This window comes from Elgaria multicarinata, chromosome 11, assembly GCF_023053635.1.
Source record: "Elgaria multicarinata webbii isolate HBS135686 ecotype San Diego chromosome 11, rElgMul1.1.pri, whole genome shotgun sequence".
In the NCBI taxonomy this organism is placed as follows: domain Eukaryota; kingdom Metazoa; phylum Chordata; class Lepidosauria; order Squamata; family Anguidae; genus Elgaria; species Elgaria multicarinata.
The window spans coordinates 7,449,230-7,467,845 of NC_086181.1; the positions used below are offsets into that span (position 1 = coordinate 7,449,230).

The 18,616-nt window shown below is 43.4% G+C and overlaps 1 protein-coding gene across 4 annotated transcripts in view; it reads left to right on the top strand.

The window, feature by feature from the left end:
* RARA (retinoic acid receptor alpha) overlaps window positions 1–18,616 on the top strand; it is a 187,276-nt gene that overhangs the window by 117,305 nt on the left and 51,355 nt on the right. The window contains exon 1 of one of the 4 annotated variants that reach the window (XM_063138610.1): window positions 11,381–11,685. The exons of 2 other annotated variants lie outside the window; for them this stretch is intronic. In XM_063138610.1, the coding sequence (XP_062994680.1) occupies window positions 11,381–11,685 (305 nt within the window). Of the gene's footprint in view, window positions 1–11,380; window positions 11,686–12,723; window positions 13,016–18,616 lie in introns of those variants that run through there. One more of the 4 variants, XM_063138609.1, reaches the window with a different exon arrangement.

The following is an 18,616-nucleotide window of genomic DNA, read 5'->3' on the forward strand; positions in this document are numbered from 1 at the left end:
GGTGACCAACCTGGCTGCCATATTTTGAACTAGTTGAAGTTTCTGGACTAGGCACAAAGGTAGCCCTATGTACAGCGCATTGCAGAAGTTGAGCCGTGAAGTTACCAGCGCATGCCTTTAGGTCTTCCAACTCTAGGAAGGGGCACAGCTGGTGTATCAGCTGAAGCTGTTGGACTCTTCCCCCACCCCCACAGGGCAAACTGCCATCTTGGCCCTGTGGGGAAGAAGAAGGACCGAGGGGACAGGAGCAGGCAGAAGTAACATCGGGGCCTGCTCCTCTTGGTCTCTCTCTCTCTCTTTCTCTCTTTCTCTCTTTCTCTCTTTCTCTTTCTCTCTCCTCCCTCCCTCCCTCCCGGACTCCTTTTCCTTGTGTGTCATGTCTTTATTAGACTGTAAGCCTGAGGGCAGGGACTGTCTTTTTTGCTAAGTGTAAGCCGCTCTGAGAGCCTTTTTTGGCTGAGGAGTGGGGTATAAGTATGATAGATAGATAAATAAATAAATAAATAAATAAATATCTGGGCTTTCACTTGGAGCAGCAGATCCAGGAGCACCCCCAAGCTGTGAATGCAGTCTTTCAGGGGGAGTGTAACCCCATCCAGAACTGGTTGACACACCTCCAAAACCAGGTTGAGGCCCTTGACAGTAAGCACGTCCGTCTTGTCTGGATTCAGCTTCAGTTTGTCTTTCCTCATCTTGCAAATCTGCATAGGTCTGTTTGCTTTAAATAATTAATTTTACTTTATCCCAGCCATGGAGAGGAATGATATAGGATCTAGAGGATTCTGAAGTTCCATCCTCTGACTACTGGATATTTTCTCTGCCCTTTTTCTGACTTCTGAGATCTCACCAGACATGGTTTGCATGCTTTCAAGCACTTATTTCCAGCAATAAGGACTAGAAACTTGTTTCAGCTATCCTATCTATTCCACTCTTTTCTTCCAATCAGGCTGGAGGTTAACAGGATGTTGAATTCTGTGCTCAGTACGGAATACACACAATCTAGTTCTTGTCTAATGGAGTTGATGTTTCTGCTTCTAACTGGGATGGGCAACATGCAACCTGTGGCCTGCATGTGTCCCTGCTTTTTGTGTGTGTGTGTGTGATTCTCGCTTGCCCTGCTGCTGAAATTTGGCAATGTGGCAGCAGGGGTTGGGGGAAACCCTTTAAAAGGAAAATTGGCAGAATTAAAGCAAAATTAAAGTGGAATTAAAGAGAACTTGCACCTTTTTGCTGCCACCGTGACACCACCAGTTTTGCTATTAAAGGGCCTTCTCCCCTTGCTGCTGCACTAACGTGGGTGTGGCCTCCGCTGGAGTTCAGAGGAGCAATGCGTCTCTCCATCCTCTAGACCTTGTCCACCCCTGAGATAAAGTGTCCTGATTTGGAAGGCTTTTAAATAAAGTTAACCCTTTCCTTTGCTCAGAGCAGGGCTGGCTCCACGTTATGGGGGTTCCAGAGCAAGTTACCTCTGGTGGTCTCCCCAGATGCCCAGATGGACAGGTGAATGTGCAGTGATGGTGACAAGGAGCCGTAGCTGCTGCCACCACCATCTGCTCACTCACCTACCCTTTCTCCCAGGTGGTAGTGAGGATTCAGCTCCATCCTCTTGACACCTTTATGGAGGGGGCAGGTGTTGGTGATGGCTGCTGCTCCTTGACATTGTTTGCTGTCCCAGCAGCTTGGACAGGTGGGGCAAGCAGTCTTCAGTAGCAGCCATTGCTGCTTGGCCTCTCCCTCTGCTTAGTAGATGGGAAGGAATTGGAGCCATCCCTACCACAGGCAGGCTGCAATGCTGAGGGCTTGGAAGGGAGGCTCCCATTGAAAGCTGAATTGTCTCTGCTGCTCCAAAACCAGGGGCAGGTAGCAGAGAGGAGTCCTCTTCCTCCGTGACTATGGGTTCGGGTCATCAGTGGGGTCATCCAGGAGAGCTGTGGCCATAATAGGTACCCAACGATGCCAACCCCTAATACTTGCCCTAACCCAGAGGTTGGAACTTAACCATGCTTGGCATGTTTTTGTAGCCTCTCTCTAACATTTTCTGGGGAAGAAGATTCTCTGACTGCTTGGAACCTTCTGTTGCTTTTTTCTGATCCAGAAGCAAACCCCATTAAATATCCTTGTAGGGGATAATTCTGAAGGGTGGACCTTTTGTTCTTTCTGTACATGAGTAGATTCTCCTCTTTCAATGGTGATCTGTGTCCAGTGAAATCACATTTCTGTATTTTGTTTTCTGGAGATGAAATAGTTCTTCTCAATGAGTAGAGGAATCTTGGGAAGGGTTCGAACAGGCCTTCCATTGGTGTAGTGTTCACATGAGCCTAATAGTATAGGAGTCAAGATACATACTCCTGATCTACCCTCACTTCAACTCCTCTATCAATTAACACAGTACAGGAATTAGGCTATTTCCCCCCAAAGTGAAACTTCAGTTGGGTTTTTGTATTTCTTGCACCCATAATGTCAATGTTAGTATCCACATTGGCGAGGATGTGTGTCTGATATAAAATAAGTCTCTCTTCTTCTTTTAAATTCTGTTAAAAATATTCACATGTGTGCATGAATTACGTGAGAGAAGCTTAAAGGTGCATTTAGTGTCATGTGTTAAAATGCCCTTGAAGTGCATTAAGGGTTTGTTAGACTAACTTCTTGTGTGAAAATGGCTCTGTCTCTTACCCTTTGGAAGACTATCTTGATACCCAACTCCATTATCTTTTTTTTAAAAAAATGCTATTTCTACAGCCTTCTTTCATTATATAATTTTATTTATATATTCTCCCTTTGTACCAGGCTAGGCTGAAGGACACTGTCTAGCAGGGCACCCTGTGAGAGAACTGTATGGTCAAGGAGGGATTTGAAGCCAGCTCTCCAGTGTTTAAGCCACTGACTTAACTTAACCACATCGACTCACACTTTTGAGCAGTGAGTGGAAACCAGCCATTTGTGGGGACTGGCTGTCCAAGGAAGAGATGGCTGCACAGTGTCTCACAATCTTCTTACTGTCCTGTCCTGTATTAAGGATGTGCTGGTGGTATTGCAGCCACATGCACTACCTTTCCCAGCCAGAGTGAGGCCTGGTCTCCTTGTGCAGCAGAGCAAGGTGGTAGAGTCAACTGCTCCTGTTAAATCTGCAGGTGGAGGCACAATTTTTAATGCACTCCTTCATTAAAACAATGACACATCCCACTTCTCTGCAAGTAGAAAGCTCACATGTCAAGAACAAAGGTTCTAGTCTAGCTGTGCTAGTTTTATATTTGCTGGTTTAGCTGCCAGGGACTGTGTGTGCTCAGCTTCAGAGTCTCCATGAGGTACAGAAGGAACTTTTATAGGGCCGTTCAGAATTGGACTCTGTAAGTGGCAGGCTGCAGGAAGCTTCAGGATTAGACTGGCAAGGTATAAATACTAGGGACATGGTCGTCTGCCCTTACAAGTCCAACAGTGGAGGGTCAAGCTCCAGCTCAAGGTCCCAACTTCAGTTTGAGCAACTCACCTTGAACCCCAGGATGGAGAACACATCCTCCTAGCCCAGTGATCCGTTTCTTAAATACAGTGCTCTCTATCTCCTGATCCAAAAGGCGGGATCATCATCAGCTTTACCTGGCCAGAGCCAACTGCATTTCAGCCCAGACAACCAAGCAAGTTTCTCTTTGCACTCCTGTATCAGCCGGCCTGATGGCTAGGGATAGTTAAGAGTGTGTAAATGAATGCATTCTACATGTTCTTGCGTGTGTGTGCTTTGCCTTCTCATTTGTCTACATGCCTATTTAGAATGAGTGCAGCCAAAATTACACTCAGTCCCTGACTTCAGCCATGTCAAGAAATACTTTGTGTCTCTGTTGGTGCTATGATTACAGATATATCTACTAATGCATCCCTGGATTCATGCTGGGCTGGGGTGTGTTCACGCATTTGTGTGTCTTAACATGTCTCAAGAGTTTCACACAGGGGAGTATGGGGGCGGGGCAGACGGAGGAGGGGAGCCTAGTCTATTCCCACCCTCCATTCACAACCACTTTCTGCATTATGTTTTCCATAGTCAAAGGAAGGGTAGAAGCACTGGAAACAGCAGCTGAAAATCATTTCCAAGTTAGGAGTTTGTATTCACTCATTCTTGGAAAGGGGTTCTGTTTTAGGTAATCTAGGGCTTGTAGGGTCTCCTTTGTTTTATTTAGCTAGATCCCTGAGATTCTCCAACTCAGGTGCAAAATAGTGGCATGGGTGGGCAGACATATCCTAAGAATTAAGGAAGGCAGTGCATAGTTAAATGATAGAATTCACTTCCACAAGATGTAGTGATGGCTGCACATTTGGATGGCTTTAAAAGGGAATTGGACAAATTCATGGAGGAGAAGGCTATCAATGGCTACTAGTCCTGATGGCTCTATGCTACCTCCAGTATCAGAGGCAGTATGCCCATGTACACCAGTTGCTGGGGAACATGGACTGGAGGGTGCTGTTGAACTCATGTCCTACTTGTAGGTTTCCCGTGGGTAACTGGCCACTGTGAGAACAACGCTGGACTAGATGAACCCTCTGATCCAACATGGCTCTTCTTATGGTCTTATGAACAAGTGTCTCTGAGCACATGCTCAGCCCAGGAATTTGAGATCAATACCAGAACCAAGCTCTCAAGTTCTTTCACACAGAAATCCACTCACGTTCCTCCCCTACCCACCTTTCTTTTTCTGTAATCTAATTGTGTGAAGGGGAGGGGCGAGTAAAGTGTTTAGTAGTAGTAGTAGTAGTAGTAGTAGTTAGACAAATTGGGATCAGAAACACTTGGAAATCACCCAGGGGTGTACTAGTTGATCCCCATCTACTTTCTGCCCACCAGGCAGAGTTAAGCACTTTGGATTTCCATTAATTTTAGTGGGAAAGTAAGTATGAGCTTAATTCTCTTTCATTGTAACCAAGGGTTCTTAAAAGTGCTTAACTTTGGTTGGATTTTGCCTATTGTTTTAACAACAGGGCCAGCAATTAGTAGGTCCTCAGCCTTTTTTCTTTGCTTTCTTTTCTTCCATATTTATCTCATCTCTCTGCAGTACATTTCTTCGATAACATCCTTTCTTGTTCCTTTTCCTTCTCCTTTCTTACAATTTGTCATTTTGTTTTGTTTTCATTATTATTCATATTATTTACCTTCCTCCCCTTCATCTACTTTCTTTTATTCTTCTTTGGGCTACTCTCCTCTTTCTTTTGTTTCTCTTCTTTTTGCTCTCCCCCACCTTCATCCTCATACATGTCTTGCTTTGCTTTTTTTTCTCATGCATATATTCTCTCTCCTCCCATATTTAATCTTTCCTTTTGCCTTTGACTTATGCTCTATTTTCTTTCTTATGCTCTTTTTTTTCTTTCTTTGTCTGTTTTCCTCTCTCTCTTTCATCACCGTCTTTTACTAAATGAGTCAAAACAGACATTTGTCATGTTCCCTACAGGAAGTACTGGGGCTTTTGTTCGAAAAGCTGCTGGCTAAGCAGAGCCTCTGACTTTCTATTATTATTTAAACAGGCCCCACTGAGCTTTTTCTCTTGAACTGACGTGCGCACGCACACACATACACACATAAACTGCCAATTTTTGCAGGATGGGTAGGGGGGGCAGGTTTGAAAACTCAATCTCTTAAAAAAACTAGTTTCAGTCCTACCAAACTTTTTGGTTAGTGGCGAGGAGACAAAGAGGGTATCAGATTATACACATTTTCAAGAGAAACTAGGGGGCGGGTTTCAGGCTGCAATCCTGGACATTCAGATTATATGTTTATTTTGTTACTCGTTTGAAATCAGCACTACTTGCGCCCACATAATTGACTTATGGCTGCATTCACACAAATGTGGTAAGGCCCTTCTGTTTAGGTTATTTAAAGGCAAGTGTCTTCTCTGTTCTTATGAGTGTTGTAATTGCATTAACCACCTTCTCCAAAAACAGAAGTTTGCATTTAATCAAGTCTTTTAATATCCTTCTCCCTCTGCTTTTTAGCCTCTGGTGGATGGAGCTGTCCTGGGAAAGACCAGTAAGGGCCCTACTCTGTGTTCATATGATCTGTTAAGGAGAAGGAATGTGGATTCATCTTTAAAGACACCCCCCACTATATTAACTCTCACTGTGTGCATGTGTGTGTGTGTGTGTGTGTGTGTGTGTGTGTGTAAAAAGCAATTATTCCATGGCTCAATAGAACTTGTGATGGAAATGAACAAATTGAGGTATTTTAATTGTCTACATTAAGGGTTTAAACTAATGACTTTTTTATGACAGCTAAGAACCTTTTTTAATATACTAGTATAATAGATTTCTAAATCATATTGTAGAATTGCGTATACTATCATTAATTTGATTAATGTAATCAACCTTATTCATTCATCCCCCCTTCTCTATCTCTTTTTGGTACTGGGTTTAACAGATTTCTCGGGTGGTAGTTTTGTATAGTTTGTGTTTTTGAATATATTTGCTTCCGCTGTAAATTTTAAAATAATAAAACAGAACCCTGTATTCCTGCTCTTTTTTTCGTTTTTGGTCCTGAAAAGATGAGACATTAAAGCACTTATTAAGCATGTTTATTAATCAGAAATATCCCTGCCCCCATAGTGAACATGGCCTCAGTCTCTCATCTGAAATTAATGTGCTGATGTGAAAGTCCAAGGTCCAGTGGAACTATTCAGACTTCCTTGAAGATAAAATGCCTGTGGTGGTCAGAATATACGGTTATTTCAGTGTTACCAGTGCTAAAATATGGGTGAGAAGGCTTTTTGACACATTCAGGGGCAAAAAACAGAGCTGGAAGAAAGAGGGTTTTGAATGATTTTATGGTGGGGAGGTAAATGTTGGGGGGGGGGAGGTTTGATCCCTGACCTTATCACCTTTTTAAGGTTTCTTTTTAAAAAAAGAAGGGATGACAGAACTTTCAAAGACTCTCTATTTATTTACCAGTTACTGTTTTACCAGAACGGCATTGTCCTATCGAGAGAAAATAGCACCAAAGTGCCCCCTCCCAGTCATTTTCTAAGTAGTCCTCCATCATAAAGACGCCCCCCCCCCTCACTTCAGGATGTATATCACGTGCAAGCACTTCTGTTTTGAAAGGAGATGGGGTAGGGTGGGGGATGTGTGCTGCTGTGACTTTCTTCTTTATGGTATCCATATGCAGGGATCTCATCCCTTGAGGGCTTGAAAAATAGAAAGATTTTGTGCTGTATGTATAAAAGTGTATCTACATTGTATCAAGTAGTCCTTGACAAAAAGCCGCAAGGAGTCTCCTTACCAGTTGATGAACAATGCTTTTTAAAATTTTCTGGCTGTGTTTATGGCTTCTTCTTTTTTTGTTATCTCCCAACTTTAGATTTCTTTTGAAAGTGAGAGGAAAGTGTGATCCTGTGCTTTGCAGCCTGTCTCTTCTTGTGAATCCCTGAATCTTGACATGATGGCTTAAGAGCCATACATCTATATTCTAAGTGTATAATTTTTAGAAGAAATATATGTACTGTGGTTCTAATTTTTCTATCTGGAAACCCATCCTCTACTTTGGAGGACCTCATATCCATTCCCTGATATGTCATCATTGCCTAGTTAATTAGTGGTGAGGAAAGTGTATTCTGCACCTGTTCTGGGGCATTTTCATCGGTTCTTATTTCCTGTGATCCTGGATAGCACCCTAGCATTGAAAACAGATGTCAGGGCTGAGCCATGGTGAGTGTGACACAGTTTAAATCCTGTGGGTAACATTGCCCAGAGATGTGCAACCAATTATTTGAAGGAGGTCTTAAAGTGTTTCTGTCCTGCCATGTCAGTACGTTTGTGTGTGTACATGTGTGGCTGCCACCCCCACCCACCAAAGGACTATCTACCTGAGTGAAATGGTTGTAGAGGGTGTTGCTGTAATTCTTGGTTTTGCTCAGAACCTGCATTTGTTATTACTCTTGATCTCATCTTCTGCCATTTTATGTGGTTGGAATTATGTGGCTGGTATGTGAAAGATCTTGCCTAGCAAGTAGTAAGCGAAGGAGGTAGTGCATTTGAGGCATTTTCTATGAATGTAGAAGCCAAGCACTAAAGTAATGGGCAGGTAGGCAATGGAATGCATATAGAATAAAGGCAGTGTATTCATTTTTAACTGCAGAAGCCACTGCTGCTCTGCCCATGCTGCTCTTAATTTCTAGGGTTCAGGCTTGACCCTGGAATGCAAAACAGATAATGGGTTGTTGTTTTTCTTTATAAGAATGGTCTGAGAAGAGTGGAAGTCTTGGTCCTTGACTTGTTCTGTTTACAGATATTTCCTGCAAAATCCATGCCAAGTATACACAGGACTGCAAAAGTCTCCACCGAGTATATCTAAATTCAAAGACAACCTGTCTAAATTGTTCAAAGTAAGGAAACTGTTTCAATTACTTACTTTCTATAATTTATTTTGATTATGCTGATCATGGATAGAAGTAAGGAGTATGCAGAAAACGGATACCGCCTCATCTCCTGATGGTCCTCAGTCACCACTCTGGCTTCACCAGGCATTGCCCATGTACTTTCAGCTTATCAAACATAAGGATTTGAAAATTGCTTTTATTTTATTTTTTAAATGAAACCAGAGAACCCTAGGAAACTGATTTTTTAAGTCCAATATCCAATTCTGCCATTAGGCAGAATTCCAAAGCAGGCATAGCCCTGGCTATAAATTTTGCTGTATATATGCTCCCTATTTGGGGGTATCTGTTCCTGATAAGGGAAGGGCTATAACAGCTCAGTGGTAGAGAACTTGTTTTGCATGCAAAAAGTCCCAGGTTTAATCTCCAACATCTCCAGGATCGGCTGAGAAAGATTCCTGTCTGAAACCCTGTCTGAAATACAAGACTGTTTCTGGATAGGAGGGAGTTGGCTCCATAGCTCAGTGTGATAGACAACATGCTTTGCATGCAAAAGGTCCCAGGTTCAATCCCTGGCTTCTCCAGGTTGGACTAGGAAAGAAACCTGCCTGAAACCCTGGAGAGCCACTGCCACAGGCCTAGATGGCCAAATGCAGCTTCCTATGTTCCTATGATAAACTGCTGTCCCTATTTTTGCCATTTGAGGATATTTTGGAGCTACCTTTATTCATTTATTTATTTATTCATTCATTCATTCATTCATTCATTCTTTACCCACATGCACTACAATCGCTATTATAGAAGTTTTAGCTTCCTTCACCTGGTCTTTAGAAATTACATTTCAAAGTGGGGAGCAAATGTACCTTTACCTAATGTGCATGCATGTAAATGCATGAACACTAGGGCACCTTCTAGAATTCAGCCTGCCATTCCACACATTGCAGCTGGCAAAGCTCATTTTAACTTGTATGATAATTTATTATTGGAATAGTTGTGTTTTTCTAAAACATCACTCCTTTTGCTTTAAACCATATGACCGGATCCAAACTGCAACTAGGTTAATTATTTCTTGGTTGTCTAAGCACTAGATAACTTGTACACTGCTTCCTCACTTGATAACTTCCTATCAAGATAGTAGAAGTTGCTGGATGCGTTTTGAGTTGTAACTGTTCTTTAGGCCCTGTAGTATAGGGGGTATGAACAGATCCCTTATAAGAGGGGGCGTGGATCAGTAGTACAGCACCTGCTTTGCAAGCGGAAGTTCTCCATTTCAACCCCTGGCTTCTCCAGGTAGGACTGGAAAAAATCCTTCCTGGAACCCTGGAGAGCCACTGCTGCCAGGCAGTGTTGACAGTACTGGGTTAGATAGACCAATGAGGCCTAAGGTTTATCCTGGGATCATCCAGGGTTCACCCCTGCCTGAGCACTGGATCCCCTGTGTGTCACCTAAATGAACAGGTTTGACCCCTGGACGATCCAGGGATAAACCTTAGGTCTAGCTATGGCCTCAGTATAATGCAGCTTCCTATGTTCCTAAGATTAAGCATTTCTATTAAGCATTCAAGTTTTTGTTTTAAAATGAAATGTTCGTTGTCAGTTTATTAGCACCCCTGCTTCAGAAGCCTATGCAGGACACGCTAATGCAAAATAAATGAATATAGCAGGCAGAGAGTGGTTTTCAGCAACATGTAAGGGTTGTGTGTGAAGATTGGGCAGTGTTCCTTTATGTGAGCATATAGGTGTGTTAGAAGTGTAGATGTGTCCATATAGTCGTTTATGAAATGTTGGAGGGGACGTGCTTTCATACATTGTTCCACTTGGTGTTGCTCTGTATAGGACAAACATCTTCCTGGATTGTACCTCAATGTATGGTAATAATTACAACTGCAAGGACTAGAAACTTGCGCTTTCTTTTAAATGACAACTATAATTCTCAGAATTCCATGGGAGCTACTAGATTCTGTACTAGAGGGAATATTTTGTACCCTGCCTTCTTAGATTCCTTTGAGTTCACTAGTTTCTTTTCCTTAGAAAAACTCTTTTATGCTGAGAGAGTTTATGTGTCATTTTAAAATCTTCTTTATTTCAAAAAGATGACGCCAATCCCATAAAACAGATGAGCTGATGTAGCATAGTGGCTAAAAGCCTGATCTGTAATCTCTGGTCAGCTATGAATCCACTAGGTGGCCTAAACAAATGTTACCCTCCATACACACCCGAACTCTGTACCATGGGAATAATAATTCTGCTTTGTCTCACACAATATGGTTTTTAGAATCACTGGGATAATGTATGTAAATGGCTTGAGCACAATACAATAATTAAATAACTTCTTACGTATTTATGAGGTTTTTTCTTTTTCTTCTCACTATCAGCTTGATTAAGAGTCCTGTGTGACTTGAAAGCTTGCATTCTACACTTCAAACAGTAGTTGGGTGAGTTTAAAGGGATTGACTCACTTTTTCCATATTTCTTATTTTGCAAGGCCTGAAATGGCTGCTAACACTTTGATTCTGTTTTGATATTGAAAATATTTCACGTCTCAAAATGCCTGTAGCATCTTCTGGTTTATTCCCAACTCTCAGTTAGCTGGCAGGTGCATTGGGCCAGCCGCAGCTTTTGGCACGGAGGGGTGTGTGTGAGTGCGTGCCTGCCTGCCTTTATTCCTTGATTATATTCCCTTTCGTCTTCCTTTTTTTTGAAAAATTGGTATACACGGGCTTCTCTTCCTCAGTGGTCCCCTGTAACCGGGCATCTCTGCATCTGTTAGTGGTGGGTCTGGTTTTGGCTGAGCAGTGGCGGCGGCATGCCCATGGCAGCCCTTGGCAGGCGAGGAGGAGGAGGAGGAGGAGGAGGAGGAGGAGGAGGAGGGGAGCGCCCCTGTGATGTCACTGGGAAGGAGAAGGCCTGTGAGTGGGTCATTTGGAGGTGAAGCTTTTTTGCAAGGAGAGTTCAGGCGGAGTTCAGCTGCATAACATTAGGCAAATGAGGGGCGGCTGGAGGAGCAGCAGAAACCTCCCTTTTGGAGAGGGGTGATGCAGGCAAAAGGGGCCGCACTGGCCGGTTCCTTGCAACAAAAAAAAGAGGGGGCCCTCCTGCTTTTTCTCCTTGCGGCGCTCAAGGGATGGAGAAAGCAGAAGAGGATGCCGTGTCCGCAGCTTTGTAGCTGGAGACAGCTGTTGGAGAGGCATTTATTTTTATGCCTGTCATTTTTCCCTCCCTTCCATTCCTCCTCCCCTTTCTTTATTTCGTTCATTCATTTTTCTCTCTCTCTTTCTCTCCTCCTCCTCCCCCAGTCTGTGCTTTTCCGCAGTTGGTTGAGGCTGCGCAAGACACAGCAGCGGCAGGTAAGGAAAGAGTTAAGCCAGTTGAGAGCCGACTTTTCGTGTCAGGAAAGATTTTGTGCTGCCTTTAATCTATCAGTCCTGTACATCACACACACACACACACACACACACACTCTCTCTCACACGCGCACGCACACACACACACACACACACACACACACACACTTACTTTCCCAGGGTGAGAAGGACCAAGCAGCTGGAGAAAAATCCTTCTGCATCCAAGGAGACTCGGAGGGTTCCAGGCCTCTGGCATTTTCCCAAGCATTGAGAACCTGACAACACATTTGTACAATTCAATTCTTCCCCCCTCCCCTTTCTTCCCCTTTCTGTGGCGGGGGACAGAGACGTAATTTTAATATATGTATATATAACTCATGAGGACGGTTTCTGTGCATAGCATTCAGTCATCGGCCAGACAGGAAAAGCCCTTGAATTTTAGCAGGAATTTTGTGTGTGTGTGTGTGTGTGAAACTTTTTCTCCCCTTTTTCTGGAAGGAGTTGCTGCAAAAGAATACTTCCCCCTCCCTTACCCTTCTTTCCTCTTGTTAGTTTGAGAGAAGGAGAGAGAATCATGGAACTGAACAAGAGGCGGAAATGTGACCAAAATGCTATCTAAATACCAGGAAATCTACTTCTACAGAGAATTCTGCTTTTGGGAAGGCTGAGTGGCTTGGATTTTATTCTTTCTTTTAAAGTAAGAATTCCTCCCCCCCCTTTTTTTTTTTTTTTTGGATTTATAAATATATTTTGGTCTTGAAACGGGAGAAGCATCTCAGCCTGGATTGGCCGGCCTGTTTCCCAAGGGACGCGTCTGGAATAGAAGATTGAAGACTCAAATATTATCTTTTGGATGTTTTTTACTTTAAGCAAAAACACTGGTGGCGAACCCGGTCTGTTTGGCGGATTCCCCAGCCACTTTTGGATTCCCTAAATACCTCCCCACTAGGGATCAAGAAAGGGGGAGAGAGAGAGAGAGAGAGAGAGATCAGAAAACAGAAAACAACCAGACAATCTTCCCCTCGTCTCTCTGGATTCATCACCACCGTAGGATCTTGCTCTTTGGTCCTTCATAAAGCAAACTTTTGCTCTGCTTCCCTCCTTCCCTTTTCCCATTACCCCCCAACCCCCTTTCCCTCCTGTTCTGCCTGGAGAAGATGTACGAAAGTGTGGATGTAGCTGGTTTAAACAGCAGTCCTAATCCCTTCTTCATGATGGATTTTTACAACCAGAACCGTGCGTGCTTGATCCAGGACAAAGGACCCGGGAACCCCAACCCTTTCAGCACCCCTGTCCGTAACCAGCACTGGAACAGTTCCAATCACTGTACGTATAATGTGATTCCTCTTGGGCCTGACCCACCTGGGGGTGACACCCCACTGCCCTCCTCCCCTGTTGCCAGCTTTTGAGGCGACCTTATTAAGAAGGCTGTACAGTGGTTGGGTGGTGGTGGTTGATAGTATAGGAACTGTCATCTTTATTTGAAAGCCTCGGTTGGTTTATGGACAGTGAAAACCCACCCTGTTGTGATACAGGTTGGGCGGAGGTGGGGGCTTAGGATCAAGGTCTGTGGGGCTTTTGTAGTGAGAGAAAGAGAGAGAGACACACACACAAACACAGAGTCTTTCTGTGTGTGTGCTGGGTTTCTGTGTTGCAAGTTTCATATTTTTCTTTTTGAGGGGACCAAGACACAGGACTTCCCCCTCCATTTACTCCTGTAAATGTTTTAAAATTATTTGTGAGTATTCTCACCTTTGGCTTTCCCGTTAATATGTTGGTGTTGGTAAATATATCTAATTTTGCGTTGGTTGTTTGTGCTTCCATTCTATGAAAAGCGAAGGAAGCAGTTTTTGTCTATCAGAAAAATTCCAAAATCCACTGTCAGAGGAAGAGTGACTTTTACATTTGGGTTAGTGAGGGGACTTTTTAACAGTGCTGGGGTGTTTTAACCCCAGTATGCTTAGGCTGGGCTAGTCTTCCTCATTCTTGTGAAATCCTCTGGCACCATCACTCGAAATCAAATATACACTCATGCATATTCGTAACAAGGCAAACTTCTAACATGACTCTGCTCCATATAAACATTTCATCGCTTTCTCCTCTTCTCCCCCCCCCTCCATTTTCATCTCCCCAGTGGTGGATGCATAGTCCCACGGCCTATTTAATTTCTTCTATCTGTTGTTACGCCACTGTTTCTAGGTAACAGTTTGGAGCTGCATTTAAAGGGGGGTGTTTTTTTGTTTTCGTAAATTTGAGCCAATTCTGGGGAGGAAAACTCAGGAGAGGTTTTCTGTGTTAAGTAACCCACCCCCCTTCCAGCTGGGTGTTCAGTTCCCAGTTCCTGATAAGGTCTCTGACAAAATCCAATTAACTAAATAGTGCACCAAGCCTTTAATCTTTCTATATATACATATGTGAACGGCCTCTCTGTGGGTGAGTGGGTGGGTGAACCAGCAGAGAGGGGAATAGTGGTGGCGGGGAAGTAGACTGAATTTTGGGTGTGGATCCTTCAGGACCTTTAGCAGAACAATTTTGTTTTAGTGTTGCACCTCCCCCACCCCTGGAATGAACAAGGCTTACTAAAACCACAGATCTTTTAATCCAAAAACCCTCAATTCCTTGTGTCCCCCTCCTTCCAAATCTCTTTCTTGTCCAAGTAAACCTTATTGTTCTTCTAAAACTCCTCCCTAATTGCTATCCCAGGCCCTTCCTGGAGCGTGTGGGTTGTTAATCAGTCTGTGATTTGGATTTGAGTTATGTGCGTTCCCTCCCCACTCTTCCCATTTTTCTTCTTTTAGTTCTTTCCCAGAGAGGGATGTAGCACAGAAATGTTTGTTTTGAACTGTAATTACTTTTGCAAAGGGCCAGTGAAGGGGGTTAGGGGACCCATGACTGAACCAAAATTTCACTCTCCGCTGGAGAGTGGAGCATTGAGGATGGAGTTTGCAATGATTTTTATATATTACATGCTTAGATATACCAGACTGTCGGTTTGGTAACTAAACCCAAATGTCAGAAATGGCTGTCTGGTATTGAATGGTAACATATCTCAACTTTCTCATAGGTAGCTGCCCACTAAAGTTGAGAAGTAAACACTCTCTCAAACATGACGCTTGCCTTTTTCACATAAATGGTTACTCTAGTTTAACAAAGCCTCCTGCTGTCATCTGGAGATGCTTTAAATAAAGGAAGGACTAGGAACTTAGGATCCGTTTTAAAAACTTGCCTTATGAACCTAACCTTTTTTGTTTTCTACATGGATGCAAACAGCATAGGCCTATTCCATTCTTTCCCAGGGTGCCTTCAGATCTGGAAAGCTGGGCTGAGGAAAACTGCGGAATCTCCTCCAGTCTTTACTGAATATGTGTTTTCTTGAAAGTGGGAGAAATATAAATTAAGTTATCACATAACAACATCGTAAGCATTCAAAGCACTTCATACACATTATTTGGGGGACAGTTTTTACAGTCAACAAAATTAAGAGGTAAGGATTTTCCTGGACTATACCAGTATAAGCTGAAGGTGAGGATTTACATTTTGTAATGGTTTTCTGTAGGGGAGGGGGTGCCTTTCTGCACATAGAAAACTAGCAGGTCAGGGAGATATGAGTTCTAGTTGAATTTTCTCCCTGACATGCTATTTTGTTAGGTGCAGGAAGAGGGATTCCACTCGTCCTCCCTTCATGGACAGCATTTAAGTATGCAACCCCCCTGCTGCAGTGGAACAGTCCAGAGAAACTTTGACCATTCTATTCTGCTGAGTGTTTAAACCAACTCCCAGCAATTCAAATAGAAATCATGAAATGCGGACCAATATTATGATCTCTATATTAGAGATGCAAGTTCTGAAAGTAAGTGATAGTAGCTTGCCTAAGAACAGAAGAACCCTGGCCTATCTAGTCCAGCATTTTGTTCCTACAGTGGCCAACCAGATGTCTATGAGAAGCTCACAAGCAGGACATAAATGCAGTAGCAGTACTCTCGCACTCACGTTCCCAGCAACTGGCATACAAAGGCATTCTGCCTCCAATACTGGAGGCAATATATAGTCATCATGACTAGTAGCCAGTGCTAGTTTAATCCACTTTTAAAGCCATTGAAGTTGGTAGCCATTGCTGCATCTTGAGGTATCAGATTCCATAGTTTAACTGTGTGCTGTGTGAAGGAGTGCTTCCTTTTATCTGATCTAAATCTCCCATCACAGCTTCATTGGATGACCTCAGTTTCTAGTATTATGGGAGAGGGAGAAAAACCCCTAACCCACTTTTTCATACCATGAGAAAGACCAGCCAGTGAGTTTATGGCTCAGGTAAGTTTCCAACTAGGGACATTCCAGCCACTGATACTTCGGAGCTACATCGCAGATGTAAGGCACATCCACCTGAATAGCCACTACAGGATACCATAATGCTGTTTACATTTATACCTCTATGTGAAGAAGCCTAAGGTAAAACAAGAATGTGGTTAGCAGATCCTTCTGGGCCTGGTGGAAATGGGTATGTCCATTGGTGGTTGTTTTAATGCCTCCAGGAAAGATAACTCCCTTTCAAAATGTAGACATTTTTATTGGCCCTCAGCAAAACCACTCTGGATGTACCTACTGCTGTACCATATTAATACTGACTTTGCTCAGACATTATTGCCAGATGATCTCCTTGCCATGGTGACATTCTATCCAGAGCAGCAACCTCTGAAGGCTTCTTGTAGGCTCTGATGAAATGTATGCAGGTTTTAGGGCATCACGATCACACTTTCCTAGGGACAGCTAGTATGCAGATGTTGCACATGTCTGGGTAGACACACGTGGCAAAAAGCATGGAGAAAGTACCAGTTTTGCATAATGAGGAAGAGGGTTTTTGTTTTATTTTGGGGGTAGGGAGTGACAGGCCTGAGTGCTAATCCCAATGCCAGCTAAAATAAGAATGATGAGAGTAAGCGTCTGAATGGAATGCTGGGATTGGATGGGGGATGGAAGGGTTCAGATCTCCATGACTCTCAGTAGGCTGTTGTGGGCCCAAGTCACTGTCCCTCGACCTCACAGGCTAGTATGTTTTTCTTCTTATGTGCTTATGCCATTAGCTGAAATTGTATTGAATCACCGAGACAGGAATGTGATTGTGTTTAAAAACGTGTTAGATGACACAGGATCATAACAAGGTTGACAGGAGGATAAAATGGAATAATCCCCTGTGAGCCACCCAGAAGTCCTTGGTAGAAGGGCAGCAGACAACATGAGAAAATAATAAATAATTTTGCTGCAGCACCTCCTCTTTCATCAACTTTCCGAGGAAAGTCTCTGTTTATATTTGATACTGAAGAACTTGGGTAAAGTTCAGAATTGATTGCCCAAAGCCCCATGGTGAGGCTTTGTTAGATCTGGGGATTGAAGACAGGTTGCCAACAAACTAACCATTGGCTCTCATGTTTATACTAGGTCCATGTATTCTTTCCTGCCCACTCCAAAGATGAGAAAACTTGGGGGTTTAATCCAAGAAGAAGCCTTCCCTCCCTGTACTACTGTAAAATGCTTGTCTCTCACTAAGGAAACTCTTGCAGTGCAGTAATGTTGGGAGATGTTCTTCTGTATTTTAAAAGGCCCATCCTTACAACTGCAAAACAGTTCCATCCCATAGAAATAAGGGAACTCCCATATTAGTACATTCCATACTTCCATAGAGTGCATAGAATTCTCTAGATTACAGCCAGCATTTTTGAAATGCAGATTTTTGCAAGCTTGTGAGAGCAAATGTGCATGCACACACATACAGAGAGAGAATTAAGGAAGCACACACAAAGGAACCCAAGCACCAAGAAACCACACACCTGGGTTTGGGGTTGTGGGGAGAGAACATAATGAGAAATGTGCGAGTTAAGAGCAACATATGTCCGTATACGATCCTATAGCTGAAAAGCCACACCCTGAAGCAGCTTGAAATGCAGCTAAACAGAGAAACACAGCAAGAATAAAATGCAGAATCCAACAAGCTCAAATACACATTTCTGCCTTGATGGTTGAACACAACATGTATGCGAGTAATGGTGTACCGACACAAGTGAGAAAAACATATGCTGCTGCACAATTCTCCTCTCCCCACCCCCTCCAAACTCAGGCAGAGCCCGGAGGAATGGCGAAAATTCAGATGCATAAAATTGCTTTTCTTTTTCTTTTCTTTTCTTTTTTTCTTTTTTCTTTTGGTTGGGGAGAGGCGGGGAAGAGGAATTTAAGGCACAATATCCGGCTGCTGTTTACCATCAATGTCTGAAATTTCTAACTGGCTTTTGTCTCCTCCTCTCTCTCCCCCCTCTTTCTTTTCCCAAATACCAAGAACACTGACCCCCCCCCCAAAAAAACACCCCCAAATCAAACCAACTCCTGTTGTTCTCCAAAGGGACTTGGCCACATTCTTCACACAACCTGGTCTAACAGTATTCCAAGCAAAATCTTGAATCTAACGCTTTCCCTAGAGATTCCCTTTGGTCTTTAATCTGCAAGTGTGCTCATTAGATGTTGTGAATTTCCTCTCTCTCTCTCTCTCTCTCTCCCAGCCACCTTTGGGAAACCCCTTCAGTCCTCCGTTGGATTGGCTGGGGAATTCTCTTTCCACACCACCTTCCTTCTTTGGCATTCAGGTTTGTTTTCTGGATCGTTGTTATTTCTTCTCTTTGCCGCTGGTAAATTAGTTCCCTTCTCTTGTGAGTAGAGAAGAGAATGAGGCAGAGGAGGGTTACCCCCATGGGATATGTTGCTTGGCTGGTTTCCACGGAGGTGTCCCCCCCGCATTGCAAGTGCATCTGATGTTCTGATTGGGGGGAAAACACCAGCTTTCGGCATCTCCACTATAGTAGGGTGTATGTGTTTGGATAGATTCCAGATATGGTCCATGGAACCTCAGGCTGGGGACAGGTGGTGGTGGGGTCTCTTTCTCCC